Below are 20,392 nucleotides of genomic sequence, written 5' to 3'. Positions count from 1 at the left end.
AATCAAATGGAAAGCCTTGTGGTGTATGTCCGTCATAATTTATCACTTGTGCTCTTGGGAGGCTAGGATCAAAGCTGTACCCATTAGAATCTGCCACTAGGGCACGGCTCGCGGGTTTTTATTATCAGGTGAGGAATAAAACCTGGCAGTGACTTCGGGGCTGTTTGATTTTAATTAACTGTGGCAGCACAAACCCTAAGCCTTCAGCTCCCATAGTTCATTTTTGTACCTCCTTCAGCAGTGCCCCTTATCTTCAAAGTCAGGGAAACACCTGTCAAAGGGAAGAGAGGACGGTTTTCTCTGCGCTCTCTGGACTCGCGTTTCAACGCCCTCCTCTGTTCGATTCTAATCCTCAGGGTGTGTAGGCTAACATGCAGCATAGCTACTTGTCAAGTTGCTGTCAGATGGAGGTATGTCTTGGACAGGCTATTTATCAAGATTCTTATTTGAAGTCTTCAGACGTAAAATCCTAAAGACGTAGCATACATTGTAGTACGTTTAAAATGAGATGTTAAGTAAGTATTTTTATGTGAACAAAAACGCGTAGGCTATAACAGAAAAACCGAAAAGTGGACTACTGTATGAAACGGTTTCCAATTTCCAAGTAGTCTTACATTCAACCACCCCTGTGCACCAAGTTCGCATATGCGTTCCATAAAGCCTATCATTAATTTATCATGAAATGTCCGCTGGATTTTTCACACGATGATACTTTTTGTTAAATTAAATACATTTAAATTCATGTCACTGGCCTTCATAAGTAGGCTACTTCTTGGTCAGAGTTTTTTATTTATTTATTTTTTACAAAAGTTATCTCTTTGTTTTCCGTATTTATTAGAAGGGTAAGTAGTTTCAGCAACAGATGGAGTCCAGTTCTCAAGAGATAGCTCGACCCATTGGCCAAAGATCCATTAAATCTGTCAATTGCAATAAACTGTAGAGAACAATAAAATGCTCTCATTAACTATAACACATGAAAAAACAGAGAATAAAATAAAATTAATTCTTATGCATTTGTCATCTAATGTTCACAATATAAATAGGCCTTAAATGCAATGCCTGCCCTGATTCCCATAATGGCACATTAAAATTTTAATTTAAGATATGTCTGTTACTGCACTGTAGTGTATGAAAAGCCGTTATTCCTTAGCCTACTTGTATGTTAAAAGGGAAATACAAAAGTAACTGAAGTATTGTAAGCAATTCATGCTGTTATTCATAGGTGAACAAAACTAGTTCTATCAAGTGGTACAAAGTCTGAAAAAAATGACATTGTTAATAATTAAACATTACTAAAATGTTCTAAAAATCATGCTAAACGTTTCTGTGAATTAAATCACATTTTAAAGAACAGTGATTTCGAGTGGGCTACAATTTGAAATCAGGTGGGTAGTGGAACTATGCAGTGAGGCGCATGGTTAGTTTAGTGCAGTCTCAACCCTGGTCCTGGGGACCCACTGCCCTGCATGTTTTAGATGTCTCCCAGCTCCAACACACCTGATTCAAATGAATGGGTCGTTATCAGGCTTCTGCAGAGCTTGATGACGACCCATTCATTTGAATCAGGCGTGTTGGAGCAGGGAGACATCTAAAACATGCAGGGCAGTGGGTCCCCAGGACCAGGGTTGAGAAACACTGGTTTAGTGTTCCATGGTAAAAGACTTGCTTTATAGTGCCATCTTCTGATAACATAAAATAGCAACGAAAATGAAAGAAGTTATTCTTTCCCCCAGCGATCACTACCACAATACTTGTGGCCAAGATTGTAAAACTGTTTTTAGAGCTTTAAATAATATGTTTCCACACTTTATTGTACCGTTTTTTTTAAATTAACTACACCAATTAGGTTTAGGCCTAGAAGAATGTGAAAAATATTTTCATTTAATGTACAGTAGATCTGGGGACACTAAACAGAACAGTTAAATGTAAAATACAGTAATACAGCAAACAAATACAATGACCCAACAAAGGTCTCACAATCCTCCTCATCAGCCACATTAACTGCAGCTCCAATAGACCTTCAGATCTTCAACAAAGCATTTCAACATTGTTGGTCTATCTGCAGTAACCACATTCAAACCTGTAAGGCCTGCAGAGACTACCCACTTGAACCCCCTTTTCTGAATTCTGTTCCTTGCAGTGAGCCAGGCTGACTTTTCCAAACAAATATAAAAACAAAAATATATACCTCTGTTGGAAGGTGAACTTGGACCAATATTAAAATCCCATGTGGGAGCCTACCATGCCTTCAGACACAACGTGGTTGGTACCATATTCCACTGTAATTCCCCAAACCACTTTGGCGTTAGGAGCTTGTACAGCATCCTTCACCTATGACCCATAAAGGTGCTCATCCTCTGGATACATCTGCCACTGGATTTCCTTTGTCTCATTTAAGACTGTCATTTTATGTGCTTTTGCAACATAGCATGTGTTTTTTTTTTTTTTGAGCTAATGGAACCAAATCTCAAGATTCTCCCTTCAAGCACTTGCCACTCACCTATTGGTGCAGTCACATGACTGAATGGGAGATGTTCACTGCAGGCAGATGAAGACTTCGCTGGCCCTACTTGGACCTGTGGTGGCGAAGCCCACTGGACACTCCAAAAGCACCCTAGGACATACAGTAAGGCTGTTGACCAAAGTACTGAGCAGATTTCCAGGCCACCGACTACAGTAGTCAAACGTGGGCCATCATTACTAGGGCCACCAGTTTGTTTTCACCGTGTGACCTGCAGGGATTTAAACTTGTACTTCAACCCTCCAGGGGCCCCCATAGGTACTCCAATGGCACAGTCAAGTGACTAATCATACAATAGAGTTTCTATCGAGACATTTATAAAAACAAATGGATCTATAATGCGGAGGGTCAGGAAGGAAAGTGAACATGAATGGAAGTTCAAATGCAGCAAAAAGCATGTCTTTGAGCCAGTGGTCCTCACTCCTGGTCCTGGAGAGCTGCAGGGTCTGACTTCCATTGTTACTCAGCACATTAGTAATGCACATTAGTAATGCAGCAACAGCTAAAGCTGTTTATTATGCAGTTCATTCATATTACCTGGTTTGAGTATCACTGCAGTAAAAAGAAAAATGCATCCATATAGAGCAGGTTTTCTTTTTAGCCCTGCACTAAGACACTTGATTCTACTTAAGATCATGATTCGCTCATTAGTTGAATCATTTAAAATAATTCATTTTTTATTGAACTTTTTGTGCAAGTTAAATGTTATATAAATCTCATTTTTAATTTGGACATTTCCTACTGCATCTAAGAAACCGTAACATGCCCCTATACAACATTTAAAAATACTGTAGCATGTCTACAGTTGTAAGTAATAAAACTGAATTTAACATGTGAGTGTCACTTGTAAACATTGCTGTCAATCATCATCTGTGCTTAATTAGTGGCAATTACTTCATCAGCTAAGATTACTGAGGTGATCCAATGGGATAATTGTTTGAGAAGCAGTTTGACAAAGGGCCTATTGTGACCTCTAGTGGGCGGAGTACTGAAGTACCATGCGAGAAAACAAGGGGAGACAAACTGGTGGCCCTAATCATGACATTAGACCAGAGTAACACAACCAGAGCTGATCTATTTCAGGATTTCATGCTAACTTCTACCCTTAATTATTTAATTAGCTCAATCATATCTTGAGCTGCCAGCTACAGCCACAGACTACTAAGTGTCAGCTAAAGATTTCTACTGTGCTCAAGTACAGGAGTGAACTAGCATTGAGCTGTCAGAAAACTAAAAGCAAGACAACTGGTTGGAACCCAGGACTGGAGGTGTGTACCCCTGCACTACACCCTCGGCCCAAGAGAGCTTAACAAGCTGCCACATCCGGAGCACTGCGGAATAAAAAAAATCTGTCATATAGCAAGTGTCTATGCCCTCCAATTCCAGAAAGAACCAGTAGTAATCAGGCCCCAAAATGCAGTGTCCTTAGTGATGCACATGACGTCTCACACCACACAAACTGAGGGTAGAATAGAAAGCAGTATGTTGCCTACAGAGAGGAGTCTGTTCTCCAAGTCAACAAGGCCCTGTCTGCTTTCCTGCACTGAGAGGTACAAGACTACTGTCTTCAGCCAGTGATGACCTGATCAGAAGTCCACCAACTTGCTCTGTTTAGTAGGTCCCCTGTACTAAGTCAAACCACCAACCTATGTCAAAAAAATGTTTACATAATGATATTTCATAGATCAACCTAAAGTAGATCAGTATCACACACTCTATTTTCCCAACCGCCCCTTCTGCGCCCAGATGAACTCAATAACCTCACTGTAAACCACCAGGAATATTACCCCCAGTTACACAAACAAACCTCACAATTTCCCCAATTTATCTTAGCTGAGGAGGCACTCTGAAATCTGGCCACCTCATCCAGAGCCATTACTGAGACAGAGTTATCAGGAGTAGGCTACTTATAATTACAGTAACGCATGTATGCATTAGCACCCCTGGGAATCCTGTAATGGGATGGAGATTTGGACACACGTCAAAAGTGCTCAGAAAGTTTTTGACCCACAATAAAATTGATGAAAGGTGATAGAAGATAACCCAAGCAAGGTCCGGATATATTTATTAAATGTAAGTGATAGCCTACTACAAACCCATAATCATTCAATCTCAAACTAAGTAAATACCAAGGCTGTAACGTTAATATTTCGGTTTTATTTGTTGATTTGTTCGGAATTAGTTTTAGGTTAAATTATTCCTATGCCAATAGAATGTGAGAGGGTAGGTCTAAGACAAAAATCGATTGTAAACTGACAAATTCAAATAATATTAATTCAGTAAAAATACGACACTGACATTGGCGTCTCCTGGCTATGGCTTCAACGTTGCCTTTAAATTCCTCGTGCTTCTATTCTGATCTTGTGATGATGTGACATCACTAATTTTAGTCAGTCGGTTCTTAACAGCTGATTGCGGTGGGAGTGGGCTCTGATTTTTCGTGGGAAACTCTAAACCGTTTAGGTAACTATTTTGTGCGAAACAGTGTCCGTTTTCATCTAGGTCTATATTAATCAGTCCAGTTCGTGTCGTTCAGTATGGTGTAATTTAAAAAAATTTATTTCTTTACATTTTTTGTTTGGTTAACCAATATGGCGAGCTAATGTTTAGAATCTGAACAGCGTTTGTGAACCGGCTAGATTCTCACTGGCTCGTTTGTAGGCTACTGATATTTACGGATGACACCGAATAAGTTAGCTAACGTTTGCTAACTGCGCATCCTTGAAAGTTTATGACTGCGGATGTAAAGCTAATTGGTTAGCTAGTTGAGAAAATACTGACCGATATAGCCATTCAATTCACCTCCTATCGCTTGAAATCCCAGCTCGCTAGCCAGAAATAGCAGGTGCATGATCAATGGCCTCCATAACGTCCACTCCAGCCACTTCAACAAGCCGGACATCCCGTACGACAAGGCGGAGCACGGCCAGCACGCCCGGGATATCCCCGTCCAGCACGAGTCCAACACGCCTCACTCGCATACAGGAGAAGGAAGAACTCAGGCAGCTGAATGACCGTCTTGCCGCATACATAGAGCGTGCCCGGCATCTGGAGAATGACAAATCCTCCATGCTGATCCTGCTGGAGGAGAAGGAAGAATCGTCGACTAGAGAATTGGGAAAAATCCGGCTACTGTATGAAAACGAACTCGCCGACGCTAGAAAGATACTGGACACTACGGCCAACGAGAGGGCTAGGCTACAAATAGAACTGTCCCAACTCTCAGAAGATCACCGACAACTACAAACAAGGTACGTTAGCTTGTTGGATCGCACTACTGTATAATTGGTTAGTGAGTATGGTTTGTACAGTAGATAATGCTAGAGCGTATGATCAGATGAGTAGTGTGAATTTCACCTCTTCGCCATGTTTTAAGTGAAAGGCCTAGCCATGCAGCCTGCTTGGCCATTTAAAAGCAACATCAAAGGCAGCATAAAAATTAGCCTCTACTGGAAGTGCTTTTAGCCTTTGTGGCCATTTATGATGATCAAAGTAGACATTTTGCTTTCCAAGTTGCAGTCAATATTGTCTCAGTAATGGTCAACTAGGCCCAATGGAACACACATTCATGCAGCCCAATAAGTTGGTAAATATAGTAGCTTGCACCGCATGCTGTTCTTAATATTGTGTTTTTATATAACTTCTCAGAGACAGCTTGGCCTAGTTATCATACAAGTGAGAACACAATGCATTGCCATTTGCACCAAGCAGCATCATAAAATATTCACACAATTTTGAAACGGCACATAATGATGCTTTATAAAAGTTTTTATCTTTTGTTGTCACCCCATAATATGTGTATGTCACAAATTCATTACCCAGGAATAGTAAGAAAGAGTCCGAGCTGGCCACGGCAGTGGGGCGTTGGAGAAACCTTGAAGCTGTGCTGAACTCCAAAGAGGCAGAGTTTGCTAACTTGCTGGCGGGAAACCGGGGACTGGAAAATGAAATCGCAGAGCTCAAAGCCCAGGTTTCCAATGTAGGCACTCCTCTCTTTTATTCTGACAAATGTTTTCCTCTCGTACTGTACTTTCTCAAGACTCCACAGAACCGCATGAAATGCTTTGCACTCTGCTGTTTTTGTTGTCGTCTTCTGCATCTTCAGCCAGAAATGAACTTTTCCAGAAGTAAAAAGTGAAATTGGCGATGGCTGGTGTTAGTTATTGCCAAACTGATCCCTTGGTTTGTGCCCCTTAGCTGGAGCTGGCCTTACAGGATGCTAAGACTCAGCTCCACGCCGAGATGCTGCGAAGGGTGGACATGGAGAACCAGGTGCAAACGCTCCGGGAGCAGTTGGAATTCCACAGACACATCAGTGAGCAGGTATGGATGATCTGCACAGTATCTATTAACCTTCTACAGTCTGCCATTTGGTTTTTAAAGAAATGATTGGGTGGTGTCATAGCCAGCCAATATCCATGAAAGGCCACTATGGAATGGCTTTGTATGCATTACTGAAGTTACTGCTACTTCCTGCAATGTTTAGAAAATATGGCTCCTGCATAAGATCTGTTGCTTGCAGGTATGTACTTGCCACGGAATAATGATCCGAAATGCCAGTTTTTGCATTGAATAGGTACACCCAACAACTTTTCCTTTTCGTTTGGGGATGGGGGAGTGATCTTAGTATAAAACAGAGAAACTAATCCTTTCCAGGGCTAATCTTATAGAAAGTTGTGAAGGGACCTCTTCCTTGGTAACATTTCCTTTAAGCCCTGAAGATCATTCGGGCTTGTAGATGAAGCCTGTACACACGTGCTGATGTCCTCTTTCGATGGCCGCAGGAGGTCAGGGAGATGCGGAGCCGGCACGAGAGCAGGCTGGTGGAGGTGGACTCGGGGCGGCAGAAGGAGTTCGAGAGCAAGCTGGCCGAGGCCATGCAGCAGCTCAGGCAGGAGCACGAAGGTCACATCCAGCAGTACAAAGAGGAGCTGGAGAGGACCTACAGTGCCAGAGTACGCGCAATGCTTCTCTGTCATCCAGGGCTAAATGACACAATTTTCCTTCACCAATTTTGATAGTGTTCATTAGCTTGTCGTGTGGGGGTGGGTGTGGGGGTTGCTTGTGTGTCCTTTATACCTCTCTCGGCTTTAAAGTAACCGGGGTGGTGCTGCCAATAAGTGGAAGTAGAACTAAGGGAAAAATGGCTATACCAGTTAAGCTAGCTTTCTAAGTCCCGTTGACTGGGTATGTGCTACCCTCATTTTTATGCTTTGTTTAGAAACTTAAAACCAAGCTAAAAATCCAGTTAGTTGGCTATTATCCCTTAATCTTTATGAAGATGTTGAAGTTGTTTCATTGAAAGCCTCTGTACTTATGATAGCACCTCATATCGACCTGACAGAAGTAATGCTTACTGCAATGAGATTTAAAATTGTTGCCCTGTTTGTTCATCTGAAACAGTCTTTGGCCAGGCAGACAGATTGCACATATAGGGCAGCAGGAAGTCAGGCAGTTGATCAGAAGACACAGATGAAGAGGAATGAAAGAACAAGTGTAGAGATTAGGAGGGAGTTTATGCTGCACACGGTGAGGCTATTCTAACACGTGAGGGTTTATTTAGTTTTTCATCCTATCACCTGTATGCCCGAGCTTGCATTATTTAACCTCATAAGTATGCTTTTAACATCATTTTCAGACATTTTACAGCAGATATCTCATTGAGGGTGCTTGAGTAAAGCATTCGGTCATTGTGGAATGTTTGGAAAATCACCTGTTAAGTGGTGGAAAAAAATGTATGGTTTTAACTCTGCGGCCCACGAGTGGCTGTGGTGGTAATTTCTATTCCGTTTTTTCTCAATGTTGCCGCTGTGCAGTTAGAAAACGCACAGTATTCAGCGGCCAAGAATAGCGACCTGGCCAGTTCCACCAGGGAAGAGCTTGCTGGGACCAAGCTGCGACTGGAGAACATGTCTTCTCAAATCAGCTATTTCCAGAAGCAGGTAAATTGTTGTGAACTGTACGTTTAAGTCAGAAGAGGAGCCCCTGTTACTGGCTGCTGTGCTTTTGCTGTAGTACACATAACATACCCTAGATGGCAACCTTTCACCAAATACTGTGAAGTGAATTGAGGGATTTGTACAGTTGTGATTCTGTGTGCTGCTTCTCCTTTCCTTTTGCAAACAATATTGAGGAAAGAGAGAAATCCATGTATATTTAACATTTCCATTGGAAATCCATACAATGTATAGTTTAAAAGCAAAATAATGATTTGGGCCAGGCTGGAGCATTATGTTATTGATTAATTTGGTCCAGTCATTTACTTGGTAATTATGTGGACAGCAATGGCCAGTAAATATTTTATTTAGGTGTTTCTTCTACTGCATTTTGTTTTGAAAATGTGCACTTTGTTATGAAATTTAGGAGCAGCCAGCCTGGAACAGGACTAAATATGCCTAAGCTTGAATTTGAGTTACATGAAACCACAACATGAAATAGTGTGTTATATCAAGTGTATCTTGCATTGATAGTTTACCACCTCGCTAGTAAAACAAATCTAGTAAACCTAAATCATTGTCAGACATTCGTAGTCTATATAAACCCATTAATATTTATTGAATTAAAAGCTAATTGGTTTCAAAGGGCTGCTGAAGATTTAAGTCGAGAGGCTAGGAGAGCAAACGCTGACGGGACTGGCGTAGGGAGCGTTCCTGTACGGGCACGGTAAGCCCCGCCCGCTGACAGGCCGCGAAAGGAGCACGCTCCAGCATGAGGACGAGACGTGTTAATTGGCTCTGCTTTCACACCCGCGCCTGTCTTCCGTCTCGTAGCAGACCGGTTGCTAGTCATTTCCTGAACGTTCCTCGGCGGCGTTACGTACCCTAACCGCGTGCGTCTGCAAAATCTATTGCCGTTGCTGGAGAGCGAAGGCTAACTGAGCAGCTGCTTAGCTTCAGGGCTGCATCTCAGTTCACTGTTGTCTTGCACACTTGCTCACTTCTCTCTGAGGAGTCCATTCTCAGGCACGGATACAACGGTGACACCTTAACTGTCGGGTAGTACAATGAATGAATTAGGCCGGTGAGACGTAATCGTCCTTCCGCACTGTTTGGCTGTGCATGGAAGGGATAAGATGCTGTGAAGTCCTTCCTATGCATGCATTTGAGCCAGGACTTCATTATTCTGATCTTAGTTGTTTTCCAGACTTATTTTCTATATTGTATGGCCTCCTTTGGGCGCTAATTGGCTGTAGCGGTATCATAGCTCTGCCCCTGCCTCGCAAGTGCTCTGTTTAACACGGCGCCGCTCGCTGCTGGCGGTGTCGCGGGCGGAGTGGATTAGGGGTGAGGGATGCGTGGGGTTAGGGCTGAGATGCGGCCTGGGTGCTGAGCCCCGCTCCCCACGGCAGAGCAGCGACCTGGAGGCTCGGGTTCGGGAGCTGGAGGCCACGCTGGACCGGGAGAGGGAGGCCGGCCAGCGGCGGCTGACCGAGAAGGAGAGGGAGATGGCCAACATGAGGCAGCAGATGCAGGCCCAGCTGGAGGAGTACGAGAACCTGCTGGACGTGAAGCTGGCCCTCGACATGGAGATCAACGCCTACCGGAAGATGCTGGAAGGAGAAGAGCAGAGGTAGGGTAACAGGCTTGTGTTCAGTCAACGCCTGTCCTGAACCTTGACTCCGTTTAGACAAGTGTGCTTTTCCTTCTTCACAGTGATCGCGAAGAGAGTTCAGCATTCAGAATGAACCTAAATTAAAACCACAATCAAAATGAATTTGCCAAACTCTATATGAAGGCAAAAATACTTGTAAGGTAAAAATAAATAAATAATTGTATAATAGCAAGGACAGATTTTGATAGAATTCGGGTCTCAGTAACTCTTCCAGCATGTGGTTGTGGTATTGATGCAGCAGAAGAAGAGTAGAAGTTGGGGAAATATTTAGCGTGTATGATACAAGTTCAAATACAACTTCTACTCTTCCAACATGTGCTTGTGGTATTGATGCAGCAGAAAAAGAGTAGAAGTTGGGGAAATATTTAGCCTGTATGATACAAGTTCAAATACTGCCGTTATGCTCGTATCTATGTCAGGCTGTATAATGGAATAAGGAAAACGGAGCAGTCATTTGTGTGTGATCACTTGCGTGGATTGATGCATCTGTGGTTGATTTAGTCTCCTGACTGATTTTGTCCTTCGTTTGAAGGCTGAACCTGTCCCCGAGCCCCTCCCAGCACGGGCCGGTATCCCGCACGCACATGCACGCTGGCAGGAGACAGAAGGGGAAGAAACGCAAGCTGGAGGGGCGGGCCAGCCTGTCGCCAGGTTACAAGATCTCCCAGCATGCCTCAGCACACGGGAGTGTGTCCATTGACGAGATTGACCTCGAAGGGAACTACATCAAGCTTAGGAATAACTCTGAGATGGTAGAACCTGTGGACATGTTTTGTCATACCCTTTTCTTATATTTATTTATAATGTTAATTAGATTTTCTTATATTTATTTATATTTTGTGTAAACACTGTTCCCATTGGCCCATGAAAAATTCTTGATTTTAAAAGTGGAAAATTGAGTAATTAAAGATAATTAATATTCTGTTGGTTTTTATGTATTTTTTCATGGCTTTATATAATCCCTTACAACAAAATTCCCAATTGTTGAGAGTTTATTGCCAACAGTGCTCTGCTTTCAAAAGCAGACAATTTCCATGTTAAAACTGTTTGGAGTGAGGCCAATTTTCACTTTGTTTTATATTTATTTTTATATGTGGGTGCATAAGTAAGAAAGTGCTGTAGGGACCCTGTATGCATTTTCTTTACCTTTTCTAGGACCAGTCTTTGGGTGGGTGGGTCTTGAGAAAGAGCCACAGGACCATGCCCGAGGTGTCCTTTCAGATCCCCGCCTCTTACGTCCTGAGAGGAGGACAGACGCTAACTGTGAGTAGAGCTACAGCTACAGGCAACTACAGGCAGTGGGCCATGTGAGGGCTTTCAGACACAACTTAAGGGCATGATTTTTCCAACTGGTACAAATTATGCTCTTGGAATAACTGGCTACATATTAAGTACACTATAGTCATAATTTCTAGGCTATGTTGTTCATAATTAGATGTTAGAACATTTTGAATGGTCTAGTTGCCATTTAATGCATTTTGAGCTCTGTGCTGTAATCTTTTCCTCAGATTTGGGGGGCCGGTGCTGGGGTTGAACCGAAACCCCCCACTGATTTGGTGCTGAAGACCCAGAGGAACTGGGGAATGGTTGACGATGTAAGGGTTGTCCTGGTGACCCCTCATAACGAGGTGAGTCCCTGGCCCGCCTGCCTGCTTAACCCACACCGAACGCCAAGGCTGAACGTGACGCTTAGTGCGTGCGCCCACGCGTGTCATCAACAGGAGACGGCAGAGCGGAGGCTGGTGCGTGTGCAGAGGGGGGCTGAGGGGGAGTCTGACGTGGAGCTGGAGGAAGAGGACGTCGGCGGCGGCAGCAGCGAGCTGCATCTCCGGCGGCAGGTAACCAGCCACCGGCTCTGTTTCATAGATGCTAGCGTATTTGAATTACATCGCCTGCATCTCTTCCTGTTGTGAATGTAGCAATACGTTTTTAATTGCCCTTGTTTGTTCTTTGTCTGGTACGTAAGCCAAAAAGAAGAAAAAAGAAATGTTGTTTGGTCTCGTGAGCGCCACCTTTTGGTGCAGACAGACAGAGACCGTCAGACCCCAGTAGGTGAGGTCCTGAATGCATGCATGCATAGCTCTCCACATAGTAACCCTGTATTCCCAGCTAAGTTTGCTTTGCACACTCCCAGAGCTGTGGCAGCTTGGCTTTTAAACGACAACACCTGCCCACGCTAGCGTTTCTGTTCGTCTTCCTGCATGGACGGCATTGGCTTGCCAACAGAGGCCCGCTTGGCAAGGCTAGACGGTTTGGCATTAACGCTGCGCGCCATCGTCCGAGCTCTAACGCGCTCCCCGTGCTGCCCACGCATGCTTGACTCCGCTGTTGTCCTGAAGGTCAGGGGGTAAGGCGCTCTGTTTCCACAGGGGCGGACCGCGGAGGAGGCCAGCTGCGCCGTTATGTAATCACGTTCATTTCGACCCCGGGAGCCCCAAACGTGACCGCGCTGTGACCGGAGAGGCCCCACGTCCCTTTCAGAGAGCCATTTTCTCAGACGGAACTCAGTTGATGACAGAAAAAGAGACCACTTCAACGACTCATTTCACAGACGGGCTCTGTGGAAGTTCCATATTCAGAGCATTTAAAGTAACATGTAAACAGTGTAACTATAAGAAACTTTTCATCATTTAATGCCATTCCATTAATATTTTGGTTATATGGTTGGTTATATTTTTGTAGTGCATTGTTACACTGTCTGTCACAGGCTCCCATAATGAGTAATATCACAGAGGTTTGTACTGGGCTACCACTTTCTCTGTCCCCAGTCAACCTCTACAGCGTCACATGACCTACTTAAGGTTCTTTAAACTTTAACAGTCAGCGCTGTGACATCAAACCTGTGACCAAGAGACTTCTACAAAGTCTTTGCATCAGCATGATATTTAAAATTCTTATTGGAAGATCTGGAGTAGGATAAAACTTAAGTGTTAAATTGTATGGGTGATAGTAGAATAGATATTTCTAAATATATTTACTTTTGATTAAAAAAATATTTTATAAATAAGCTACGACCCACTTGTCATGATGGCAAGGGTGCTGAAAATTTGTGAAGATAACCTGCAAATCTAGTTATACCTGCCTTTTGGATTGGAATCTGAACATTAAGAAAAGCAACAAATATTAAAAACACAACAAATTTGGCAACAGTGAGGGCATATGAATAGGGTAGAGCTCATACATGGGGATTTATTCACTTTCTTTTCTGGTGTTCGTCTGTGTTCTGGGACCATGAGAATTACACATACTTGAAAATTAATGAAAATTCTTGTGAAAGCGGTGTACCTGTGTTGAGACACCGCTTGAGACACCAGAACTGAGCATGTGCAACTTCTCTAATCTGAAACTCTTCTCTATAGTATGCTTTCAATATAGGACTAAGTTTCTGAGATGAGTAAATAAAATTTAAAAAATTGTATTCCTTTTAAGTAACAAAAAAGGTAATGCTAGTGTGAACATCCCATTGACATTTTCAAGAATCTGTCCCGTGTATAATTTGAAATCTATGGCAGGTTAGGTCTGTAATGAATAAGTTCTAAGCTTCAAGTGAATATTATTTTGATTACGAAGAGAGATGTTATTTTGAGGTACTTGCATTAATTATTGTCTGTGCCTTATTCAGATGGAAATTAAATAATTAAATTGTAAATGATTTCCCTGTTGAAACAAAGACAAGTTTGACACGGTTAAATTGGATTTAGTTCAAGAAACATACCCAAGCAATGTAATGAGCACTTGTCTAATCACCAAAGAAAAACATTGAAGTAATGGAAGTATTTGTAATAATATTAGTTTTCATTATAGACATTCTGCTTTCTGACTTATTTAATCATATCTTGAATATAATTTGCTCAGGTCTCCCTCCCCATCCATAATTATCCATGTAGTTAAGTTTCGCACACTGCTTGACGAAGGCATTGTTCTTTTTCCCCTTTGGCTTTATTAAAATAATTTGCAATAATCTGTAAAAGACAAACGTGAAAATATTGGAAAGGCCTCTTATAGTCTGTTGTCTTGAAAAAGGACAAGGATATAACCTTGCTGTAGAAATCACAGATGTCTTCAGTTATTTATTGAATGTGTATTGCAACAGAATGTATTCTACAGTATTTTGTAAAACTTCAATAAAGATTTTTACTGAACTGATGCCACAGGTCTTCATTTTTTGTACAGGTTGACCATTTGGCTCTGAAGTATAAACCTGAAAGACTTGATTGTTCATAATTGTATAAATACCACATCATAGCAGCACAGAAAGCTTGGTGTCATTGGGAATTTCAAAGCTGTATAGAAGTTTACCTTACATTTAGGCCTATTTGGCAGAAGCTTTTATCCAAAGCGACGTACAATGGAAGTTTGTAGTGCTGGAGATACTGGCTGTCTTGAAATGACATTTAAGAAGAAATTGTCCCAAATCTCCCAAAATTCAACACATTCCCAGGGAATTCCATTTCATTTACTTAAAAAAAAAAAATAAAAATAAAAAATTCTGACAAAACTAAATCTTTAAGTCTAAAACGGTCAATTTTCTTTCTCAAACAAAAGGAAAATGGCGGTGTATTCATCATGAAGTCTGTTCAGCCCAAGGAAATAAGGGTTTAATCCGTGGGAGTGGTTGTCCACCTGAGATGGTGATGGTGAGCAGAGCTACACCACTGTCTCCTTGCTGGTGTCCTTGTTTATGAAGAGCTGGGGAAATTCTTGTTGGCGAGGTGGTAACAGTGCTGGCCTGGAGATCTGGAGCCTGACTCTCTGATTGGTCCTTTTCCACACCTCAAAGAGATGAATGTGGTAGCGCAAAGACACCTGTGTTCAAGGACACATAATTGCTTAGTTTTTAATATTTTAAGTTTCCACAAAAAAAGTTTTGATCAGTAAATTCATCTAGATTAAACCAATCACACTATTGCCAAAGCAGGGTTCTACTCAATATAACAGTGGCACTATTTTTCCAATATGTAAAAAAAAAAAAAAGTTAACCTCATATACTGTGAAATACATCAACCCCTTTTTATTAGGTTGCAACAGCATGAGCAACACTTTTTACATCTTAAAGCTAAAGTCCTGGTCTGGTCCAAAACGTGTCCCTGTATTCCTGCTTTTTCACAGTAGTACTCTCTGGAGGGAACTATACTCAGTATGTGCAAAATGGCTGGTACTCACAAAGGTCCAGAACAGGTAGATGGAGAACAGTGCAAGAGTGAGGACTATGAGGCCAATAGCCTCCATGCTGTTGCTGTAATAGAGGTCCATGGCCCCCTGGACACAGAGCCAGCCGGACAGACAGGCCAGCGGAGTGATGAACATAAAACAGATGATGTCACCACACAGTGTTCGCCTCTGGTGCTGCATGGACGGGGTGTCCAGCCACTGAGAACCACAACAAAAGATCTGCAGTTAATCTAATGGCGTTAGTACAGAATTATATCACAAAGATTACAACCTCATGTAAACAGATCAATGGGCCAGTGGATTTGCAAATATAGATTTAACCTTCAACAAAGTAGTGTCACAGCTTGAAAAATAACATGTAGGCCTGTTTTCAATCAAGGCTAACTTTTCCTTTCAAATAAATCCAAGTATTAAATTTTTTCTTCAGTTTGGCCAGTTATAAACTTGTAATACTTATTTAAGTTAATTTATTCACAAATCCAAGTTAAAGACACAATTTTTAGGAATTCACACCATAATTCTTCCTAATAGGTAAGTGCTTTCTTTATCAGAGAGCTGGCGCCAAGCCACTTACCCTACAACAAGGCTGGAGAGACAAGCAATCTAAGGAATACAGGGTGCACCAGCCAGGCTGCTGTTCCTACTGACTGCGGTCGTAAGGCACATGGGATGGAATCAGCAGATTACTGCACTATCCCGCGTCCCAGTTTGTGCACGAGATAATGTCCATTAATATAACATAATACCCTGTCCTCTGTGCCATAGCGAGGAAACGCCATCTAATCTCATTTTCATGCTTAAGTGGCTTGCAGTTAAAAGCAGCTGGAGGAAAGCAGACTCTTTAACGGGCGGCGGACTACGAGGGGAGACGACGATCGTTACCATCCATCATCTGACATGGGATCTGGGCCCTGCCGAAGTTGCAGAGCAGAAATTTTTAGCTCAACTTTTAAGTCCTTGGTGAATACAGCTGAGGACTGTTAACTTGTAAAGATATGTTAGGAATAAACTAGAAACCATAATAAATGTCTATCATGTAATGGTCATTAAGCTGTATAGTAGAGCAATATCATTACCAGAGGCCTGTGAATTCCCCATAAATATATATAGGATATGTGCAAAACACTCATTTTTTACTTTAATTAGTTTCTTCTTCACCTCTGTGTAAAGACAACAATATTTATACTTGAATTAATTCCTCAAACTTTCAGGACATCGGGGTCTCTAACTAACATACAGTTAATTGTCATAATGGTTTCAATTGCCCTTTTCAAAGACGAGGGGGAAGTAGGGGGTGAAGAAGCTTAATTCCTGGCTTTGTCACGGCTTTAAAGCGAAGGCCGGTCGCAGCTGAGTCTCCACGTTTTCCTTTTACCTCGGTGAGTGGCTTTGGCAAGCGTTCCAAGGCAAATTCAAAGTGGCAGAGCTCGCAGCGACTGGTGTTTGAGGCCGTCAGCCAACGCTCCAGACAGCTGCAGTGGACCATGGCCAGAGTGCCGGCGCATTCGCAGGGGGACAGAAGGTCCTCCACGCCGTCGCCCTCGTGACAGATCCGACAGAAGGAGTCCTCACTGCAAAGGCTTCATTACCACAGAGGGATTCAGTTAATACTGCCAACAAGGTCTGGATTGATCATTAGCAATATTCAAAACCCCTTTCTACACACAGCCATATGATGATTAACATATTTGTACAAATCCAAAAAATCCTTTCTAATTAAGCATGTTACTTAAGAATATTATATCATGTTCTAACAGGGAATATACTTAATTTACCCCAGACCAAAACAAAGATACCACTTGCAAAATGGGCTGTAGAGTAGAGAAAGGATTCAGTCAATCTGCAATCTTTTTTTCCTAGGAATCTTTTCTACTTGCAATAAGCATCTCATATTTGATTTGATATTTTCCAACAGGGATGAACATGGCTTAGTTTTCTGTAAATGGCCAAGGTCTGAATTTAAAAAAAATAAGTGAAACAGCCTGGGTCATCAATCATTTTTCATCTCAGTGCTATGAAATGTGATGTACAAAATCGATTCGGAGTATAAGCAGCTGGATATCCTGCTTTACTTTATATTTTTCTTTTGTCACCTTTTTGGGCCTGACCCACCTGCTGGTGCTGGGACTGGACACTGCATATGGGACATGGCTGCTGCAGTCAATCACTTCCTGCACAGGGGGGGCCGAATGCTCCTCTTGCGAGGCGTCTGGAGGAGCTTTCACCACAGTACCGGCCACTGCCGGGTCCACAGGTTCCTCAGAGGCCATGGCTGCTGCCCATGAGGGCCATTAATTCCTTTCAGTCAAATCTCACCTGAAACAGGACAGAAGCACAGAGAGGGCAGGAAAACAATGCCGCAGGTGAAACTCAACAGGCCTCAGACTGAGACATTAAAATGGCCGATTCCGCAAGGAGCTTGACCCTGCTGTCGAGCAACAAAGCAAAACAAACTCATCTGTGCGGCTTTGCCAATTAAGATGTTGATCCATACAAACTCGATAGCATAGACTCCCCATTCATTGTGGTGCTCCCTGGGAATTTCCCCTTAATCTGCTCACGAGTCTACATCCTATCCTTCTTAAGTAGCACCCAAACAATGGAATAATGGCCGATTGCCCCCCCCCCCAAGTTATTTTTTGTGCATCTTTTATATGAGTGTCAGCAGGCTATATTTACCAGGAACCAAATGATGGGAAATCAAAGGATGCTCACCACACAAGGAGGTCAATTCTGCGAGTGCGCAAGTGCTCTTAGGTTTAATCCCTCCCGTCTGCATTCGGGAGGGGAAAAAAAAGTCTGAAATGCATATGAAATGTTTGCCGCAGTGTATTTAACCTAGTTTGTTCCCTCCCAGCATTACTTTCCCAAGGATGCCAGAGACGGTTCCCTAAAGTAGCCAATTATATCTTCAGCTGAAAATCGGGCCTCTGGTATTTGACATAATTCTTTGTTTTAATGGCTTCCCACATATTATACAGGCAAATGCGACTGCCTCTATAATTCAGAGCGTGAATACAATAGCACCAAGTCATCTTAGGTGGGGTGAAATGAGTTCCTTTATAATTCCTCATTATGTTTTATAAGAGTGCACGCTTTAGGTGGCATGTTGTTTTGGCTGTAAGCAGAGTGGAGAGGGCGGCTTAAAGGAGGGAAGGTTGGCCGGCAGACCTGGCATCCCTTTGATCTCAGGTTTAACATGCATCCCCAGACATCTCCAGACAGAGGTCGGGGAGAAGGGGGTAACAATCCTGGTAATCCTGGGGCTCTTATCCTGTTCTGGAAGTGTATAAATTGGATAAGTCAACACAGCAACAGAAGCTCCATTTCCTCATGTGAGCTTGTTTTTGCATGTGTCCAACCATTATTTCCAAACAGTTTTAGCTCTCCAGGGCAGTCACATCCAGACAACAGTTGTGTTTTCGGCTTTTTTTTTCCAGTTCTTGTTTATCCAAATTACTGATTGTGTGTTTATTAATAATGATAGATTTATTTTTTTGTTAATACACATGCGCTTGGAATATTTTCAGTGGTTGTTTCCAGTTTAACAAATTGGCAGATGGTAGTTCAGTATGTTGCTAAACATGATTATACATGGGAATGCAACATCATTTTTGTAGCTGTAAGTCAATTTGTTGAAGCCTAACATTTATAACTGAAAGTGAAACTTCAGTCATAACAGCATGTATCTGTACTGATTCAACAATTTAAAACAGTGGCCATCGCAGCAAATTGCACAGAATTTGCCCTTTCTAACCTTTACGTAATGCAAGGCTGTTATTCACTGAATTGAACGAGGATTAGTGTCTAATACACATACACTGCATTGCCCTCAATGCCAGAGTGTGTGATGGGATCATATTCTACTCCCTATTACTGGTAAATGTCTGTATATAAACAATTTGCAAAAGATATTGTACATAATCATCCACAGTATGTTGCAATGAATTAGGCTGATATGAGCAGAGCAGTCTACAAACACCGTTCAAATGGCATAAATATGTTTTCATCACTTTTAAAAGTGAGTGCTTAATGCAGTCAATCCAAAGCAAAATCAATCTTACAACAGCACACTAAAACCTAAGCACCCAGCCGCACAGATAGCCGGTTTACAGTCTCACACGATCTGCATGTTTTTATATGAGCTCAGCTGTGAACGGTCCTCAGTATCCTGCGAGGGGGCACGGCCAAAACTAAGCAAACGCTGTACTCAGCATGGTGAAAAGCAACAAATGGCAACCCGCAAGAGTACTGTTTAACTTTAACTCACCACTGACAACCCAAATTAAACAAATACAAAAACAAATACGGGAATGTTTAAATGTAAACTGCTTACCACCGAGGCAGCGACGCGGTTCATGTCCCAGGCACCAAATGAAAACAAGCCGCCCGAGTTAGACGGGGGAGGAAGCCTAGTCTGCAGCCTGCTGAGTGTTTTGCCTCCAGACGCTCTCGACAGTCTGCCGCTCCTCACTGTTCAGATTAGCATTCAACTCAAGGTCAGCGGTGAGAATAGATGGGGATTAGATGGGGAAAGTAGGCACAGACTAGACAAATGGAAATCCTTTTCACATCACTGTGAGCTACACCAAGGGCACCTACTCGCCGTAGCCCATTAATCCAGTTAGACATTGCCGTAGCCAGACTTTTAATTTGACAGACATTATGGTAATTTGGCCATGCACTGACTGAAAAATCTGTATTCGGACAGACAATGTTCACACTTCAGAGTCAGTTAAGGTAAGACCAGAACTGTTGCCATGAAGTGTAGGCTATTTCTAATTTTAGCCACCTGGCTAAGAGGCCTGGCTTATCTTCCGAAGGCATTGTGTCTTTGATCCCATTAACATTCGACGCACATACTGTAACGTGCACAGTGTAAAATGTACAGTGCGATCAAAATACATCCAGACAGGAATTAAGGTGTGACCACTAAATTGATTGAAACTCACAGATAATGGCAAACGTATTCAGAGAGACTACAGAATTCCTCTGTATAACATAACCAAGCCCTGTAGAATTCAAAGTAGGCTAACAGACCAACATTCTGTTTTATTTCTCGATGCAGACTGAACCATACATTACATG

At 42.4% G+C, this 20,392-nt stretch overlaps 3 protein-coding genes across 5 annotated transcripts in view; 1 reads left to right on the top strand and 2 right to left on the bottom strand.

Moving 5' to 3' along the window:
- adamtsl3 (ADAMTS-like 3) overlaps positions 1-2,632 on the bottom strand; it is a 115,444-nt gene extending 112,812 nt beyond the window's left edge. Inside the window, exon 1 of the mRNA XM_035416477.1 lies at positions 2,501-2,632. The gene's annotated coding sequence lies outside the window, so the exon portion shown is untranslated. The remainder of the gene's footprint in view (positions 1-2,500) is intronic.
- Positions 2,633-4,901: 2,269 nt separating this feature from the next.
- On the top strand, positions 4,902-13,875 carry lmnl3 (lamin L3). 3 transcript variants are annotated; one of them, XM_035419997.1, is made up of 12 exons: positions 4,902-4,984; positions 5,346-5,772; positions 6,344-6,500; positions 6,719-6,844; positions 7,306-7,476; positions 8,338-8,463; positions 9,870-10,090; positions 10,665-10,884; positions 11,288-11,395; positions 11,641-11,760; positions 11,854-11,970; positions 12,502-13,875. In XM_035419997.1, the coding sequence occupies exons 2-12, from the start codon at positions 5,378-5,380 to the stop codon at positions 12,538-12,540; spliced, it is 1,800 nt and encodes a 599-aa protein (XP_035275888.1). In that variant the 5' UTR covers positions 4,902-4,984; positions 5,346-5,377; the 3' UTR covers positions 12,541-13,875. The 3 variants fall into 3 exon arrangements, with proteins under 3 accessions (XP_035275888.1, XP_035275887.1, XP_035275886.1); XM_035419996.1 differs by adding an exon at positions 12,099-12,180 and having other exon boundaries at positions 4,908-5,772; XM_035419995.1 differs by adding an exon at positions 12,099-12,184 and having other exon boundaries at positions 4,908-5,772.
- A 257-nt stretch (positions 13,876-14,132) lies between these two features.
- zgc:158785 (uncharacterized protein LOC791214 homolog) lies at positions 14,133-19,910 on the bottom strand. Its single transcript, XM_035419998.1, has 5 exons — positions 19,641-19,910; positions 17,417-17,620; positions 16,680-16,884; positions 15,296-15,502; positions 14,133-14,938 (listed from the first exon to the last, which is right to left on the bottom strand). Exons 2-5 carry the CDS (start codon positions 17,572-17,574, stop codon positions 14,780-14,782), a joined length of 729 nt encoding a protein of 242 aa, XP_035275889.1. The 5' UTR covers positions 17,575-17,620; positions 19,641-19,910; the 3' UTR covers positions 14,133-14,779.
- Positions 19,911-20,392: the final 482 nt, after the last annotated feature.

This window comes from Anguilla anguilla, chromosome 5 (assembly GCF_013347855.1).
Source record: "Anguilla anguilla isolate fAngAng1 chromosome 5, fAngAng1.pri, whole genome shotgun sequence".
Lineage (NCBI taxonomy): Eukaryota > Metazoa > Chordata > Actinopteri > Anguilliformes > Anguillidae > Anguilla > Anguilla anguilla.
Note: the sequence above shows the minus strand (reverse complement) of the source record. Positions and strands in the feature narration are given on the sequence as shown.

Coding starts and splice junctions, on each gene's coding strand:
- zgc:158785 (XM_035419998.1), bottom strand. CDS start 17,574: ATGGCCTCTGAGGAACCTGTGGACCCGGCAGTGGCCGGTACTGTGGTG. Junction 16,885..17,416: donor TCCAGTCCCAGCACCAGCAG/GTGGGTCAGGCC, acceptor GTGGTAATGAAG/CCTTTGCAGTGAGGACTCCT. Junction 14,939..15,295: donor TCTACCTGTTCTGGACCTTT/GTGAGTACCAGC, acceptor CCTTGAACACAG/GTGTCTTTGCGCTACCACAT.
- lmnl3 (XM_035419997.1), top strand. CDS start 5,378: ATGGCCTCCATAACGTCCACTCCAGCCACTTCAACAAGCCGGACATCC. Junction 6,845..7,305: donor ACAGACACATCAGTGAGCAG/GTATGGATGATC, acceptor CGATGGCCGCAG/GAGGTCAGGGAGATGCGGAG. Junction 8,464..9,869: donor TCAGCTATTTCCAGAAGCAG/GTAAATTGTTGT, acceptor TCCCCACGGCAG/AGCAGCGACCTGGAGGCTCG.